Source organism: Spinacia oleracea, chromosome 3, assembly GCF_020520425.1.
Source record: "Spinacia oleracea cultivar Varoflay chromosome 3, BTI_SOV_V1, whole genome shotgun sequence".
Taxonomy (NCBI): Eukaryota; Viridiplantae; Streptophyta; class Magnoliopsida; order Caryophyllales; family Amaranthaceae; genus Spinacia; species Spinacia oleracea.
Genome location: NC_079489.1, coordinates 12,702,671 through 12,716,552, shown reverse-complemented (window position 1 = coordinate 12,716,552; position 13,882 = coordinate 12,702,671). Strand labels below are relative to the sequence as shown.

Below are 13,882 nucleotides of genomic sequence, written 5' to 3'. Positions count from 1 at the left end.
GCGATGTGAAAGAGGGTATTCATCATTGTCAGATCTCATCTACAACGATCGTGGTTTTGCCGGATTAGAATTTTGTTTGATCCAAATTATTTTGTATTTGGTAATTTTGATTTCTATTGTAGATGTCGTATGACCTTTTATTAATGAACTAATTTTACCTTTCAATTTTTTTAATAAACATGCATTATGAAGGAGAAAATTACGGGGTAATTGATTGATTTTTTGATTTTTTTATTATTATTATTTTTGTGTCATTGCGGTGGGTTAGTTTGCTGTGATTAAGTATTTGGTAAAAAAAAATCGTTTTTTAATTCCTGGACCTAATTTTGGTGCTTTAATTAGTTGTAATTAAGTACTTGGTAAAAAAAATTCCTTTTTTAATTTTGACTGTTTGCCAGTTGTTACTTGTTGTTTTGTTAGTGTAGTATTTTGTGGTTGGGCATACGTAATCTTTACTATGATTAAGTTATTTTTTTTGTAGTTTTCCTTATTTATTTACGACTTTTTCCCTTTATGACATTATTTATTGTGGCTATTGACTGATTTTTTTTTCCTTTTTATTGTATCTAATATTTATTGTTAATATAATTTATGGTTAGTAGGACATGTTAGTCTTTTCGATAAGGGAACCCCAAAACTTTATTTACTAAAATAATATCAGGATTCCCTCATAGAATAAAGATTATTAACGATATTGTTCTTACTCGTCACAAAAAACAATTTTTTTGCCAGCAATAAATTAAAAAATGAAAAAGGAAAGAAAAACACAAAATGAGTTTTCTCTGTCCTCTCAAACTTCAACTCACACCTGCTCTTCATCTCCTTCCTCCGGAATTGTTATTCCTCCTCCTCTTAAAAGTTAAAACCCTAACTACTCTCCTCCAACAAAACCACCAGCTGCTTGTTAATCACCACCACTAGTCGGCTGCGCCACCTTCCATCGTGGGTTGTAATTTGGGGACTTCCGAGTTCCGACCACCTCTCCTCTTCCGTTGCTATTCTTGGTGTTGACGACAGTGTATAGCTTCTTTTCCTCGTCCATTTTCTCCATTTTACCATTTTATTGTTTGATTTTTGTTTTTTTTTTGAAATTTCTGTTGATTTCATTTTTATTTCTGTAATTTTATAGATCCAAAAAGTGTTTAAATGCATTCCTTTGCCTGCTATGATGTTTCAATTGTTGAATTTGGTTGTTCAATAAATTATGTTGGGTTTTTTGTTGCGTTTCTTTTGGTGGTGTTTTCTGTGTAGTTACAGTAATAGTCTATACTCTATACCCACTTCATAATTTTACATGAAAATCATATTACTTGTGCCCATTTGTTTATACAGGAGCTTATTTGAACATATATAAACTTACTAGAACTTATTGTAGTTGTGAGTTGAACTTGGGTACCCCAAGCTGTAACTTATCGGAACTTATTGGAACTAGCCGAAGTTTACTTAGCTGGAGTTGAAGTTTTTTCTTTAGCTGGGCTTTTGCACTTGATAGAGGCAAGAAATAGTGTCAATGGTGCATATTGGTTGTAGAATGATTTCGCCAACTACGCACACCACGTTTTGTAAATAGCAATGAATTACTGGAAGTAGCAATGAAGCACTTTCTTCGGTCTTCAAAATTGCAACACTTCCCTTTTCTTGCAAGTTGCAAAAGATTTGCAATACTTAGTATTACCTTATTTGGCTAATGTGTTTTTTCTATCTATCTTCTCAGTTCTCATCTGGTCCCTTGTCATATCACTCTTCCCCCCGTATTACATTTTTGTAGAATCGGGGATTTTAACTTGGATTACCTCCATTGAAGCATAAAAATGTCCAGGCAGCATTGCCATTACGGCATTACATATAGCCATGTGATTTATATTTACTCAAGTTAGTTAGGGATTACAGTCATGTATCTCTATTTCTTTCAGAGAATATTATAGTTATGTTGAGTATATCTGTAGATTATGCTCCTTAATTTTGGTGCACCTTTATCGGTATTTGTCCCACAAACTCATTCCCTTACAGAGTTAGTTGCTACATAACTTTTTTTGGCAGTGGTTAAATGCAGTCCCATCTCCTATGATTATAATCTGCTGTCAGTTATAGTCTTGAGAGAAGACTATCCTAATTTCTGTTCACTTTTCTTCATAAAAAAATAAAAATAAATAATCTGCTGTCAGTAGATGTTGGCGACGATATAAATTTGTGTTATAAATAATACACTTACTCTCTATTGGTGCCAGGTTTTTAGATATCACAAACTAAGATATGCTTCACTAGAATCACTACTGACATAATGTGAAATAGATAATAATGTCTTTACCTTCACCTGTGATTGACTCTTGTCCTTTACAGAGAAACTTAAATACCTGACGTGTGAGGTTGTTGGGACTTGGGAACACGTATTGCTTGACCATGGTGGAAAGTCAAGGAAGATCTTTTCACTCAATGTGTACGGTAGAGCAAAACATTTTCGTAATGATACTAGGTGAACTGGCTATTAATTTGGACGGACTAAAATGAAAAGAGTGACATGTGTTTGAAGAGAAAAGGTTTTCTACCTTGACAGGATGAAATCATTTCTCAGGCTATGAAGCTATCTGTGGTCAACTGGTCATATAGTAGCCTGATTTTCCTTGCATGGCTTGCGGTTAACACAGTGTTTTGACCTTTATTTTATCTTGGCTGTTTGGAAGATATAATTTTGCTCAGATTAGCATCTTTAGTGCTGTATCGGGGGCGGGTATGTTGGTTTTAAGCATTCCCAGAGTTGATTTAGAAGTAGAGATTCCTAAAATGAAAATAAATGTGGGAGTATATATTCACTTTGTAATGCTAATTTGAAAGGCGCTAAATTATAATTTCTATGGTTCCACCTCTGCATTTTTCAATTGTTGTACATTTATGAAATTCACCTATTTGATTTTGAACTTGTTGCTATTGTTTGGTATATACAGCATTTCAAAGGTATGCTGAATGAGGCTTATTCAATCAATTTTACTTACTCTTCACGGACAAAAGCTTCTAAACTAAGTTGACATAGTAAGTTCTGCAAATGGAATGGCCCAGTGGCCCTGCAACCAGTCCCTGCGTTCCTGCTGCAAGGAAAAAGAGAAGTAACTTCCATCGAAGACCTCATCCTGATCCAAAGACGATTGCCAGTTTCCTTAATGTTTTCACTGTCCCTAGCTCACCTGCAGAGTATGAAGCTATTAGCTTACATTGCTCAAATGTCAACTTAAGGATTGGGACTAGTTCTGAAAGCTACTGTTCTCCTAGTGATCACAACAGGTCTGATATAAACAAGCTGAAAAAAGTGAAACTAAAGCTTGGTGGTATCACCCATACAATTCACACAAAACCCACAACAGAGATTGCATTTGATTCTCGTGATGTCTCTGGTGCTCATCTAAAACAGGTATCTCAGTGCCTTGTGTGAAGTTTTTTTTAGATTACGGCTGAGACTTTCTAACCATATTGTTATACACGACTCTGCTTGTTGATAACCTTTTGGATCTGATTAGTTTTTATTTTTTATTTTTTGTAAAAGAAACAGGGAGATCTGATTACTATCCTAGCTCACTAAGTTGGATTTGGTGCTTTGCTTCTTTTTGCAGCCCTGACCATCCTCTTAGTTGTGTTATTATATTTTTCTGGGCTGTCACTTGGTTAGGTCAAATATATTAGGTCTCGATATTTGTCGAATAACTCTCTTTTAACTAACCTTTGTCATTAATGTCATTAAGATGTTTTTGATACATTTTTATAAATGTTTCTAGTAGTTAGGTTTAAATGTCATTAAGAGGTTTTTGATACATTTTTATAAATGTTTCTCTTTGTCTTTAGATATCAGTAACCAAGTGATTTCACAATTCACACACCAGGTGTTTTGTTATAAATGTGTGAGTTTTTCACTGACTTTGGTTTGCAGGACTTCCCCGAGAACAGTGTTCTTGATGTAAAAGAGAACTTTTCAAGGAGGCACGTGGATCATAAGAGCAAGCGAGCTACCAAGAAATTTGATTTGGATGAGGGATTCGATGATGACGATGATGAGGAAATTCGTTACCTAAAGAAACTCAGAGCTTCTAAGGCTTCTTCTGGCTATGTAGACAGGCAAGAGGAGAATGGCAAGAAAAGTAAAGGGATTGTCACTCTTATGGGTCTTGATTATAGTGATACAAAAGATGGTAAAAGGAAGTCAAGAATTAAAGAGGATAATGATTTCGAAATGGAGTTGACATCCGACGATGAACTCAAAAGCAAGAGGAAAAGGCTTACAGGAGATTTAGTTGATCCTACCGGCCGAGAGTTGACCATAAAAACACGTAAACGAGCGCTTGAGTGCCCTGAATCTGGCGGCCTGGTGGAGTACCCAAATGGTTTACCCAGTGCCCCATCCAAAAGTAATCATAATATCTCTATCTTCATCCCTTTAGTAATAATATCTTTTGAGATTTTTCACAAATAAAACATCAAACAGTGTTTAAGGCTCCACTTGTGGTTAGATTTACACAGCCTTACATTGATATTGCTAATGGTCTCTCTGACAAAATCTTGACTAAAATACAATTACCAGATAATTAAGTGTGGCACTTAATATGTCTCATCATGTTTTATCTATGGTCTGAGCAATTTTGACCTGCTAGTTGATCATGCCAGAGCAACAGCTGTCTGAAGTGGAGCAACAAGTGAGGAAGGCTGAGGTTGCACAAAGACGGCGTGTCCAGGCTGAGAAGGCAGCTAAAGAAGCTGAGGTTCACTATTTGCTCTTTTAGGCCTTTAACTGTTCTTTTTTTTACCTTTCTTCCTTATACACATTATATTTGACATGTCATAGGCTGAAGCAATCAGAAGAATTCTTGGGCAAGACTCTAATCGGAAGAAGGGAGAGAAGCTGAAGAAGCAACAGGATGAACTGGCTCAGGTTATCTAAGTTTTATATTCATGCTGTCTGTTTACACTTGTGTAGGATCATGTTATAAAAAGTCTATCTATACAGGAGAGGCTTGGTAAGGTTTCAGAACTTGGACCAAACACAATTAGATGGATCATGGGTCCACATGGTACAGTGGTTACTTTCTCTGAAGATATGGGGCTACCAAAGATACTGGATCCCCTGCCTTGCAGGTATGAGCCTATGCAGCTCTTTCTTTGGCAAACTCCCTTTTTATATTGTGGTTCAGAAAATCTGATTTCGCGATATTTTTCCTTTGCCTTGTTGGGAAATCTAATGTTAATAACTAACCTGAAATTTTGCAGATATCCTCCACCGCGTGAGAAATGTGTAGGACCAAATTGTACTAATGAATACAAGTATCGGGATTCAAAGTCGAAACTCCCTCTGTGCAGCTTGCATTGCTACAAAGCAGTGAGAGGGAATGTGGACCTTCTGCCTGCTTGCTGATCTTAACACTGTTAGCGCCCTTTTTGTCCAGGATGACCTCATTTTACTGTAAATGATGTTCATAGTAATCTGACCTCGGTAGTCTTCCCGGAAGCAACAACTTCGGAAATTAATTATGTATCTAGAATTCTAGATTAGCTTAGATTAGAACTTGTGGCAAGATGGTGTAGGAGCTAGAAATCAGGAAGATGATTTTTGGCCAGTGTAACCTGAAATTCTATTGCATTGTAACCAGTTAACTGCCTGCTGTATCAAGTGACTTTAGCTTTGTGTAAGTTGTCTATTAGCTGAAATGAAATGAGAATGTGTATTTCAGACTAACTTGAGTACGTAATTACATAGTGTTTTCGCTTATACGGAGTACTACTTATGGCTTTGCCTCACCGGGTAAAGACGTAAAATCTAATCTGCTATCCTACATTCCTACGGAGTACTATACCCGAATACGCAACTATTTATATTAAAAGGTGCTTTTAAGAGAGTTTATGTGCATGTAACGTTGTGCTTATGAGGCCTTCACTCCATTCCTACGGAGTACTATACCCGAATACGTAATACGTAACTATTTATATTAAAAGGTGCTTTTAAGAGAGTTTATGTGCATGTAACGTTGTGCTTATGAGTCCTTCACTCCTAATATTCAAAATAAATAAATAAATCTGAATATACATAAAAAAAAATGTTAAATATGGGCGTAAGGTTTGAACCTCCGACTTTCAGTTTAAAAATAAAATATTTACCACTTTCTTTGCAAAAACAAAATAAAGTAAATGTGATTGTTATTAACACAGTAACCCTGGGCAGCGGGATTTTGCCCGGTTCAAAAACTATTTAAATGAAAATGAAAAGAATTAGAAATTTTGTCCAAAGTCAAAATTGAAAGAAAAAGTCAATAACGCTTTCCTCGGCTCAGTCCCTCTGTTCTAACTCTTCTAAGTCGTCGTAAACAATGTCATAATTAGAATGAGAAATCACCATGCAAGTACATGCTTAAGACTTTGCTGCAAAAGAATTGGTATTCAATCTTCCTCTTTATCAACTTTATCTTCCGAAATAATCTTTAAAACCCATTTCATTTCTTCTCGGAAACTCCAAATTGCTCGGCGAAAATATGTCCATATTTTACAATTGCCAAACTTTTCAGAGAAACCCGTTTTTTACTATAAGCAAATTCATGGCCATCTTCTTGTTTCTGGTCTTGGGTATGACGTATTTCTGGGAAATATTCTCATGCATTGGTACTCCAAACTTGGTTGTATTCAGTATGTCCGAAATCTGTTTGATAAAATGCCTAAAAGAAACTTGATTTCTTGGTCAACTATGGTTACTGCGTATGCGCAGCATGGTTTTTCTGAAGAGGGTTTAAGGGTCTTCTCAGAATGTAGGAGGAGTTGTGTTGAGAATCCTAATGAGTATGTATTGGCGAGCGTAATACGTGCTTGTGTGCAGTTGGGTGGTTTTGCACAAGGTGCCCAAGTGCATGGTTTTGTTATTAGGAGTGGTTTGAGTGACAATGTGTATGTGGGTACTTCTTTGACGGAATTTTATGTGAAATTAGGCCACATTGTTGATGCTAGGATGGTTTTTGATGAGCTGAAAGAGAAAAGTTTGTTTACTTGGACTGTAATGATGACAGGATATGTTAGGAGTGGAAGAAGTGATGTTTCATTGATGTTGTTCTATCAGTTAATGAGGGATTCCAATGTTGTCCCTGATAGATATGTTCTTTCTAGCGTACTGAATGCGTGCTCAATGCTTCAGTATCTTGGGGGGGGGAAGCAGATTCATGCTTATGTATTCAAAAAAGGAATGGAATTGGATGTTTCTGTAATGAATGTGTTGGTAGATTTTTATGTGAAATGTGGTAGTGTGATAAGTGGTAGGAAACTATTTCACCAGATTAATGCAAAAGATGTCATTTCATGGACCACGATGATTGCTGGATATATGCAGAATTCATTTCATGACGAAGCCCTACTATTGTTTCAGGAAATGAACAGATTTGGTAGAAAGCTTGATGAGTTTGTGTGCTCAAGTATTCTAAATTCATGTGGTTCACTTGAAGCTCTTTTCCCAGGACAACAGGTTCATGCTTATATTATTAAAGTAAATCTCGAGTCTGATGAATATGTGAGAAATGGATTGATTGATATGTATTCCAAGTGTAGTTCTCTTGTTGATGCAAGAAGGGCTTTTGATTCAGTGAATCAGAACAATGTGGTATCTTATAATGCAATGATTGAGGGATACTCAAATTTGGGAAAGATCTCTGAAGCATTATATTTGTTTCATGAGATGAGGATTAATCTGTTAAATCCCAATCTCTTAACATTCGTTAGCATTCTTGGGGTAGCAGCATCACTTTGTTTTTTGGAATTGAGCAAGCAAATTCATGGCCTTATCATCAAGTTAGGTGTGTCAATCAACTTGTTTGCTAGCAGTGCCTTGATAGATGTCTATTGTAAATGCAATTTTCTCGAGGAGGCAAGACTGGTGTTCAATGAGATCAATGAGAAGGATGTGGTGGTGTGGAATGCTTTGCTCTTTGGCTATACTCAACAGATGGAAAATGAAGAGGCTCTTAACCTTTACAGTCATTTACAAGTGTCAGGAAATAAAGCTAACGAGTTCACTTTTGTTGCAATGCTCACTGCAGCAAGTAATCTTGCAAGTCTCCGCCATGGACAACAGTTTCATAATCAGCTGATAAAATCAGCCTTTGACACTGATGCTTTTGTCACAAACTCCCTGTTAGATATGTATGCTAAGTGTGGATGCTTACAAGATGCTAACAAGTTGTTTAACACCACAAAATGGAGAGATGTTGCCTGTTGGAATTCTATGATTTCCACTTATGCAAATCATGGAGTAGCTGAAAAAGCTGTTTTCTTGTATGAGAAGATGCTCCAAGATGGTTTGCAGCCAAACTATGTGACTTTTATAGGGCTCCTCTCAGCATGCAGCCATGCAGGGCTGATAAAATCCGGGCTTAAACATTTTGACACGATGCTCAACTACGGAATTGAGCCAGGGATGGAGCATTATGCTTGCATGGTTTCTCTCTTTGGACGAGCTGGTAGACTGAATGATGCAAAAGAATTTATTGAGAAAATGCCGGTTAAACCTGCTGCTATAGTATGGAGAAGTTTGCTCAGTTCCTGTCGAGCCACTGGGGATTATGAATTGGGTGCTTATGCAGCAGAGATGGCTATATCCTCTGACCCAAGAGATAGTGGATCATACATTTTGCTTTCAAATATCTATGCCTCAAAAGGTATGTGGACTGAGGTGAAGAAGACTCGGGAAAGAATGGAATCAAATCTAGTAGTTAAAGAGACAGGCTGCAGTTGGATTGAAATAAATGATAAAGTGAATACCTTTGTGTCAAGAAACTTATCACACTGCAGAGCTGATGTAATCTTCTCAGTCTTGGATATTTTGATCAAAGAGATGAAAGGAGTAAGTCATGAAGCTGAAACTGCTCCAACTCTAATAGATGGTTGATGAAGAAACTGAATGGTGATTGTGCTATTAGCAGAATTCAGATGAATCTTAAGGTTATCCACTCATCTGATACTCAATATTTGCCAATTGCTCGGGTGCGCAAATTCTTCAATTTTGTAGTGCAATTATTAGCGATAGATCTTTAGAATACTGGAACTCCTGATTCAAAGTCCAATTTTAATACAAGTAACTAAATTCTTAGTGCTAAAATTATTTTCCAGGTGGTGACCTTGTCTTTGGCTAATGACATTGCTCTAATGAATACTATTCAGATGGGTTGAGCTGTTGAGGGATCTATTATTTGAACGGCATCCTGTAAGAAAGCTGGAAAGAAGTAGCAGTCAAGATTGCTGTCACACACGCATGCCACCCGTTAGAGATTGGATTAGCGAAAGGACAATGGAGCGCAGAACATACAGAAAACAGCAGGGTTTGGATGGATGTTGTCTTTGGCGGAGAGAGAGTTTTCAACATATGATATCCTGTGAGGATTCTATTCTATGTATGTGTTGCTATCGTACTTTCTTTATCCTGGTCCATTTAGGTTGGTTTAACTGCTTCATTTCTGAAAGAGGGAAGGAGGAAGGGACTAGTGAGGCTATTGCTTCAATGACAGTTTTTTTTTTTTTTTTTTTTTTTTTGCCAGTCTTCAGGGACATTGCAGAGAACAGGGTGATTGATGCTAAACACAGTTTTTCATGACAAGAATCATGAATCAAGAATAGGGTTTTAAAGACAAACGACCATGTTATGTAGGGGAAATTCTAGATTCTACTGCTGGCTACAGCGACAACAATGCAGCAGAAAAAGAATTTACGGATCTTCTGGACAATCATTGCCACCGCTCTACTTAAGACTGCAAGACGTCTGGATTGGATATTGAGTAGTAACTGTGTAGTTGAGCTGAATCAATTAACGAGCTGAAGGGACTTAAGGAAAACACTTCAACTAGAATTCTTCAGAAGGTCATATGTATTTGAGTTGGAGATGATCGTGACAAGTGACAAGTTGACAACCAGGATCTTGAATGTGAGGAATCTGGTTGAGCTCTACTTTCCCAAGAGGCTCTCTTCTTGACCCTTACAACAGCAAACATCCTCGAGTAAGGCTCCGGGCTGTGAAATTCACAGGAACTTCTTAAATTGAGCTATGCAGTAAAAGAATCACTTAACCGCAGACTGAAGTTATCATTTGATGGTTGTTTCAGAATTCCAACTTTCTGACATGGATGTGTGGAGTAACAAGTAACAATTGTCGATTTGACCTGTTGACTGTTGATGATATTCGATTATCTGCCTTACACTTTGGCTGTCATGCTTGATCTTTGCACCCTTGGTCTATGTATTGATTAGTTACCCCAAGAAAATACTTGGAAGATCCCTAACCCTCTCAATATATACTAATCAAATGGATCCCTCCATTTGGACATAATCTCAATTTAACTTTCATCTTTCTCATACAATTATTGTTTTACCCGTTTCAATCACAAATTCACAATTAAATTTGGATCTCAAGAAGGTTTCAAAGCAAACTTGATACACATAACAATGATAGCCATGCGTGGATATCAACTAGTTTAGTTGGTAAAATCTTAACTCTTAAGCGAATGCATACCCAAGACTTGTGAACAAATCTGTCTAAATCACTTTATCGCCTTGTCCTTTGTGGCTCTCTTTACTAAAAACAAAAAAGCAATGTTAGCCATGCGCACTCTCTCCTCTTCAGAGGACTCCTGCACTTTAAAACTCGAAATTTTATTGAAATTCTTGTCCTTTGAAAATTCTGTTGTGAGACTCTCAGACCATAGAGAGTTCTATAGACAAAATACAGAATATATCCACAAGTTTGAGCATACGAATGTTGTTTACATCAGTTACATGTATAATCCACCGTGAGTCTACCAAAATATATCAGCGAGGTCCATAGACAATGTTTACCAAGCTTCTGACTTACTCGTATGTAAGACAATACTAATATTCCAGGGAAGGAATAACCCCAATCATCACACTACATATGTTTTACTAGTAATGCTATTATAATCAAACAGCTTGATTAAGACCTACGCAATATATTACACCATATACTTGAATATTTTCTCACAAATACAAGACATGTTTTGTTTGTCCTGCCCTATAAATATCTACCATATCTACGATTCGCTCAAAAAAATAGCGTCATAACCACTGGATTTCATGAGCTTCTTCAGTAAAAGAAAAACTATGGCAACAGTCAATCCCACAGCTGCCCATGTGAGCAAGCGATCATCAGTTGACCTTTGTGCAGGCCTGTGTTGAAGCTGTTGGTTAGAAACTCCAGCTCTAACTTGTCTAGGAATAGCTTCCCTTTGTTCCACAGCATCAGCGTTCTCAACAGCCGCTTGAGGTTCCTCAGTAATTCTCTCACCTCCTTCGTTTTCAGGTTCTACAGAATCAGCTGATCTTCCAGCATTTTCACTTCCCTCAGCTTCTTCAGCCTCCTTTTCACTTTGGTGTTCTTCAGAAGTCTGCTTTAGGCTTTCAGGAACTGGTGGAGCCTTACTAAGCACGTATTCATGAATCTGTAAAGTCGATAAGTTTTGAGATTAAGTAGGCAGTTGTACGTAACTTGATAAAGAGGAAGACAGGTTACTCAAGAGTGAAGAAGACTGACCTCATCAATCACCTTTTGACGTTCAGGAGTTCCGAATTTTGGTGATGCTTCACGAGATCTAATAGCTAGGTCACGCCTTTCTTCCTTCTTGTAGTCTAAAGATCCTAAAGCACCATTAGGGGCTGTCGGCATGAAAGCAATGAGGGCCACCAATGCAGTACGAACTGCCACCACCATTGAATGAATCATTAATGTTGGTAATGGAAAAAAGTAAATAGGATTTAATAAAAACATAGGCCAACGAATAAAATTGATTATACTCATTTTCAGGTTCAGTGACCGAAAGAAAAACTCCTAAGCAGGATATCTAAAGACTACTACATCAGATCTCCTAGTGACACATGCGTACATCTCATTTTTTTCTGCTAATTATTTCAAAATGTAACTTCAGAAGTCCAAACTCCAATGCTCCCAGGTAAAAAACCCAACTCTTTAATGTATACCCATACGTTCATTCCCTTAAGGAATTCTGATCAAGAATTTGCAATATCAAACACTGCCCCCAGAACCCTAGGCTTAACAGTTCACACTGTGCGTTGTATTATTTGTATAACATCAATCTCAGAACCGATTTTACAGCATTCAAGAATCATGCAACAAAGACACAAAGAAAGGCACGCTTAAAGTTTTCATGCAATGATGCCAACAAATACAACTTGTACAGATATTATTTGGATTTTGAATCAAGTCCAAGGAACAAGAAAAGTCCAACTTACCACTCCAAGATGGTTGCCAGTGCTCTGGATGATGGTTTGATATGCTCAAACATATTTTTGTCTGTGTCTCAAAACGACCATTGGGCTGCAAACAGGTTTAAAAGTAACAATACTTTCAAATTGGTCTGACAAGGAATAATAGACAGAGTTTTCAGTAAAAGTGATTACCGTCAACAACATGAAAGAAGGAGGCTTAAAAGGATATTCTGCTGGCAGCTGAATCCTTCCATGATATATACCACCCTCAAATTCAGTATCTTGGGGTCCCCGAATTGCAAATTGCCATTCAAATATGTTCTCCTGAAATGTAAACGGCAGAAAACTCAATCATCAACAAAAACAATGCTTCAAAACCACCTCCAATTGAATGAAGTCGAACTCAACGAGATAAGCATTTCTATTTCGCCTCTACAGGCTTTAACTCTGTACTCCCCATCTAAAGTCGAGATAAGTAATACATTTATGGTAATTGAGCAACACTATACTATAGTACACATACACTAACTCTTTATTTCTACGGCGAAATTGCAAAAGAAAGTTGCTGAAATTCTACATATTGTGCACATTTTGGTAACAAAATCAAAATAATCCGCATATACGAAGTTTAAAACGCAATTCCAGAAATTCTAGAAAATGCATCCATATTATTTCAGCACAAAACAAAAAATACGCCATCATGCCAATCTATAACCGCCATATTTTCATTATTCAAGCAAAAGTTATGTACCAAATGAACATATCCAACTAGAAATTGCAAATAAAGGAGAAAACGGCAGTAGAAACCCTATAGAACACAATCGAGATCAAATTCAAGCTCAACAGATCCATGATCAGATTACATAACACATCATTAACCATACAACTTCGAAAAATTTCAGTAATTGCAGAAAATTCAGTAGAGAAAAAACAGCTCAAGAAGAACATCAAAACAAAATCGCAAACAATAACAAATAATATAAAAAAAATAGCACCTTAATCAACATAGCTAGAAATCAATCTATGAAATCAAATTGGAATAAAATAACAAAAAAGGTACAAGAAATACGAAAACAAAAAGAGGAGAGAGAAAGAGAAAGAGATACCTCGAGAGGAACACTCATGAAATCGTCGGAAGGATTGGTCTGCATCTCTTTGACTTCCATAAGGATCCGCTTCACCGCCGGATTCTTTAGGTTATACTTGTCGGTAGCCGCCATGATTGGAGATTTCCCGAAGAATATTCCGACGAGATCGCCGGTAGTGGTGCTGATATTCTTTTTATGTGGGTGGTATGTAAGAATGACGATTGATGAGAGAGAGAGGGGAAAAAGAGGAATATCTGGAAATTGAAATTTTAGAGTGGGAGACGAACACGGTTTTCGTTTGGTGATGACTAGACACGTCATGAACGCTGGGTGTGCTGATGTGTCGTACTGATATTGGGTATTATCTTGTGGGTCTTACTTCCCTTGCCTTTTTTTTATTTTTATTTTTATTTTTTATTTTTTTTGACATAGGCTCAAACTTACATAAAGTAAAAAAGTCTTACAAATTACTCCATCCATTCCTTTTTGATCTTCCTGTTTCTATTTTTGGACATGACTTTTTACCATAAATTTCCCCATCATTCTTTATTTAATTC

General features: G+C 36.9%; 3 protein-coding genes across 7 annotated transcripts; 2 read left to right on the top strand and 1 right to left on the bottom strand.

The window, feature by feature from the left end:
• The first annotated feature begins 756 nt into the window (after positions 1-756).
• LOC110793083 (uncharacterized) lies at positions 757-5,713 on the top strand. The gene is made up of 7 exons (XM_021997923.2): positions 757-1,018; positions 2,943-3,403; positions 3,917-4,391; positions 4,648-4,742; positions 4,826-4,912; positions 4,988-5,115; positions 5,248-5,713. The coding sequence occupies exons 2-7, from the start codon at positions 3,041-3,043 to the stop codon at positions 5,390-5,392; spliced, it is 1,293 nt and encodes a 430-aa protein (XP_021853615.1). The 5' UTR covers positions 757-1,018; positions 2,943-3,040; the 3' UTR covers positions 5,393-5,713.
• A 547-nt stretch (positions 5,714-6,260) lies between these two features.
• Positions 6,261-10,358, top strand: LOC110793082 (pentatricopeptide repeat-containing protein At4g39530). Of its 5 annotated transcripts, none has more exons than XM_021997922.2 (3): positions 6,261-8,949; positions 9,169-9,380; positions 9,543-10,358. In XM_021997922.2, the coding sequence occupies exon 1, from the start codon at positions 6,356-6,358 to the stop codon at positions 8,894-8,896; it is 2,541 nt and encodes an 846-aa protein (XP_021853614.2). In that variant the 5' UTR covers positions 6,261-6,355; the 3' UTR covers positions 8,897-8,949; positions 9,169-9,380; positions 9,543-10,358. The 5 variants fall into 5 exon arrangements, with proteins under 5 accessions (XP_021853614.2, XP_021853609.2, XP_021853611.2 ...); XM_021997917.2 differs by having other exon boundaries at positions 9,169-9,398; XM_021997919.2 differs by having other exon boundaries at positions 9,118-9,398.
• Positions 10,359-10,828: 470 nt separating this feature from the next.
• Positions 10,829-13,602, bottom strand: LOC110793081 (ubiquitin-conjugating enzyme E2 32). The gene is made up of 5 exons (XM_021997916.2): positions 13,344-13,602; positions 12,430-12,561; positions 12,262-12,346; positions 11,546-11,709; positions 10,829-11,453 (listed from the first exon to the last, which is right to left on the bottom strand). Exons 1-5 carry the CDS (start codon positions 13,455-13,457, stop codon positions 11,046-11,048), a joined length of 903 nt encoding a protein of 300 aa, XP_021853608.1. The 5' UTR covers positions 13,458-13,602; the 3' UTR covers positions 10,829-11,045.
• Positions 13,603-13,882: the final 280 nt, after the last annotated feature.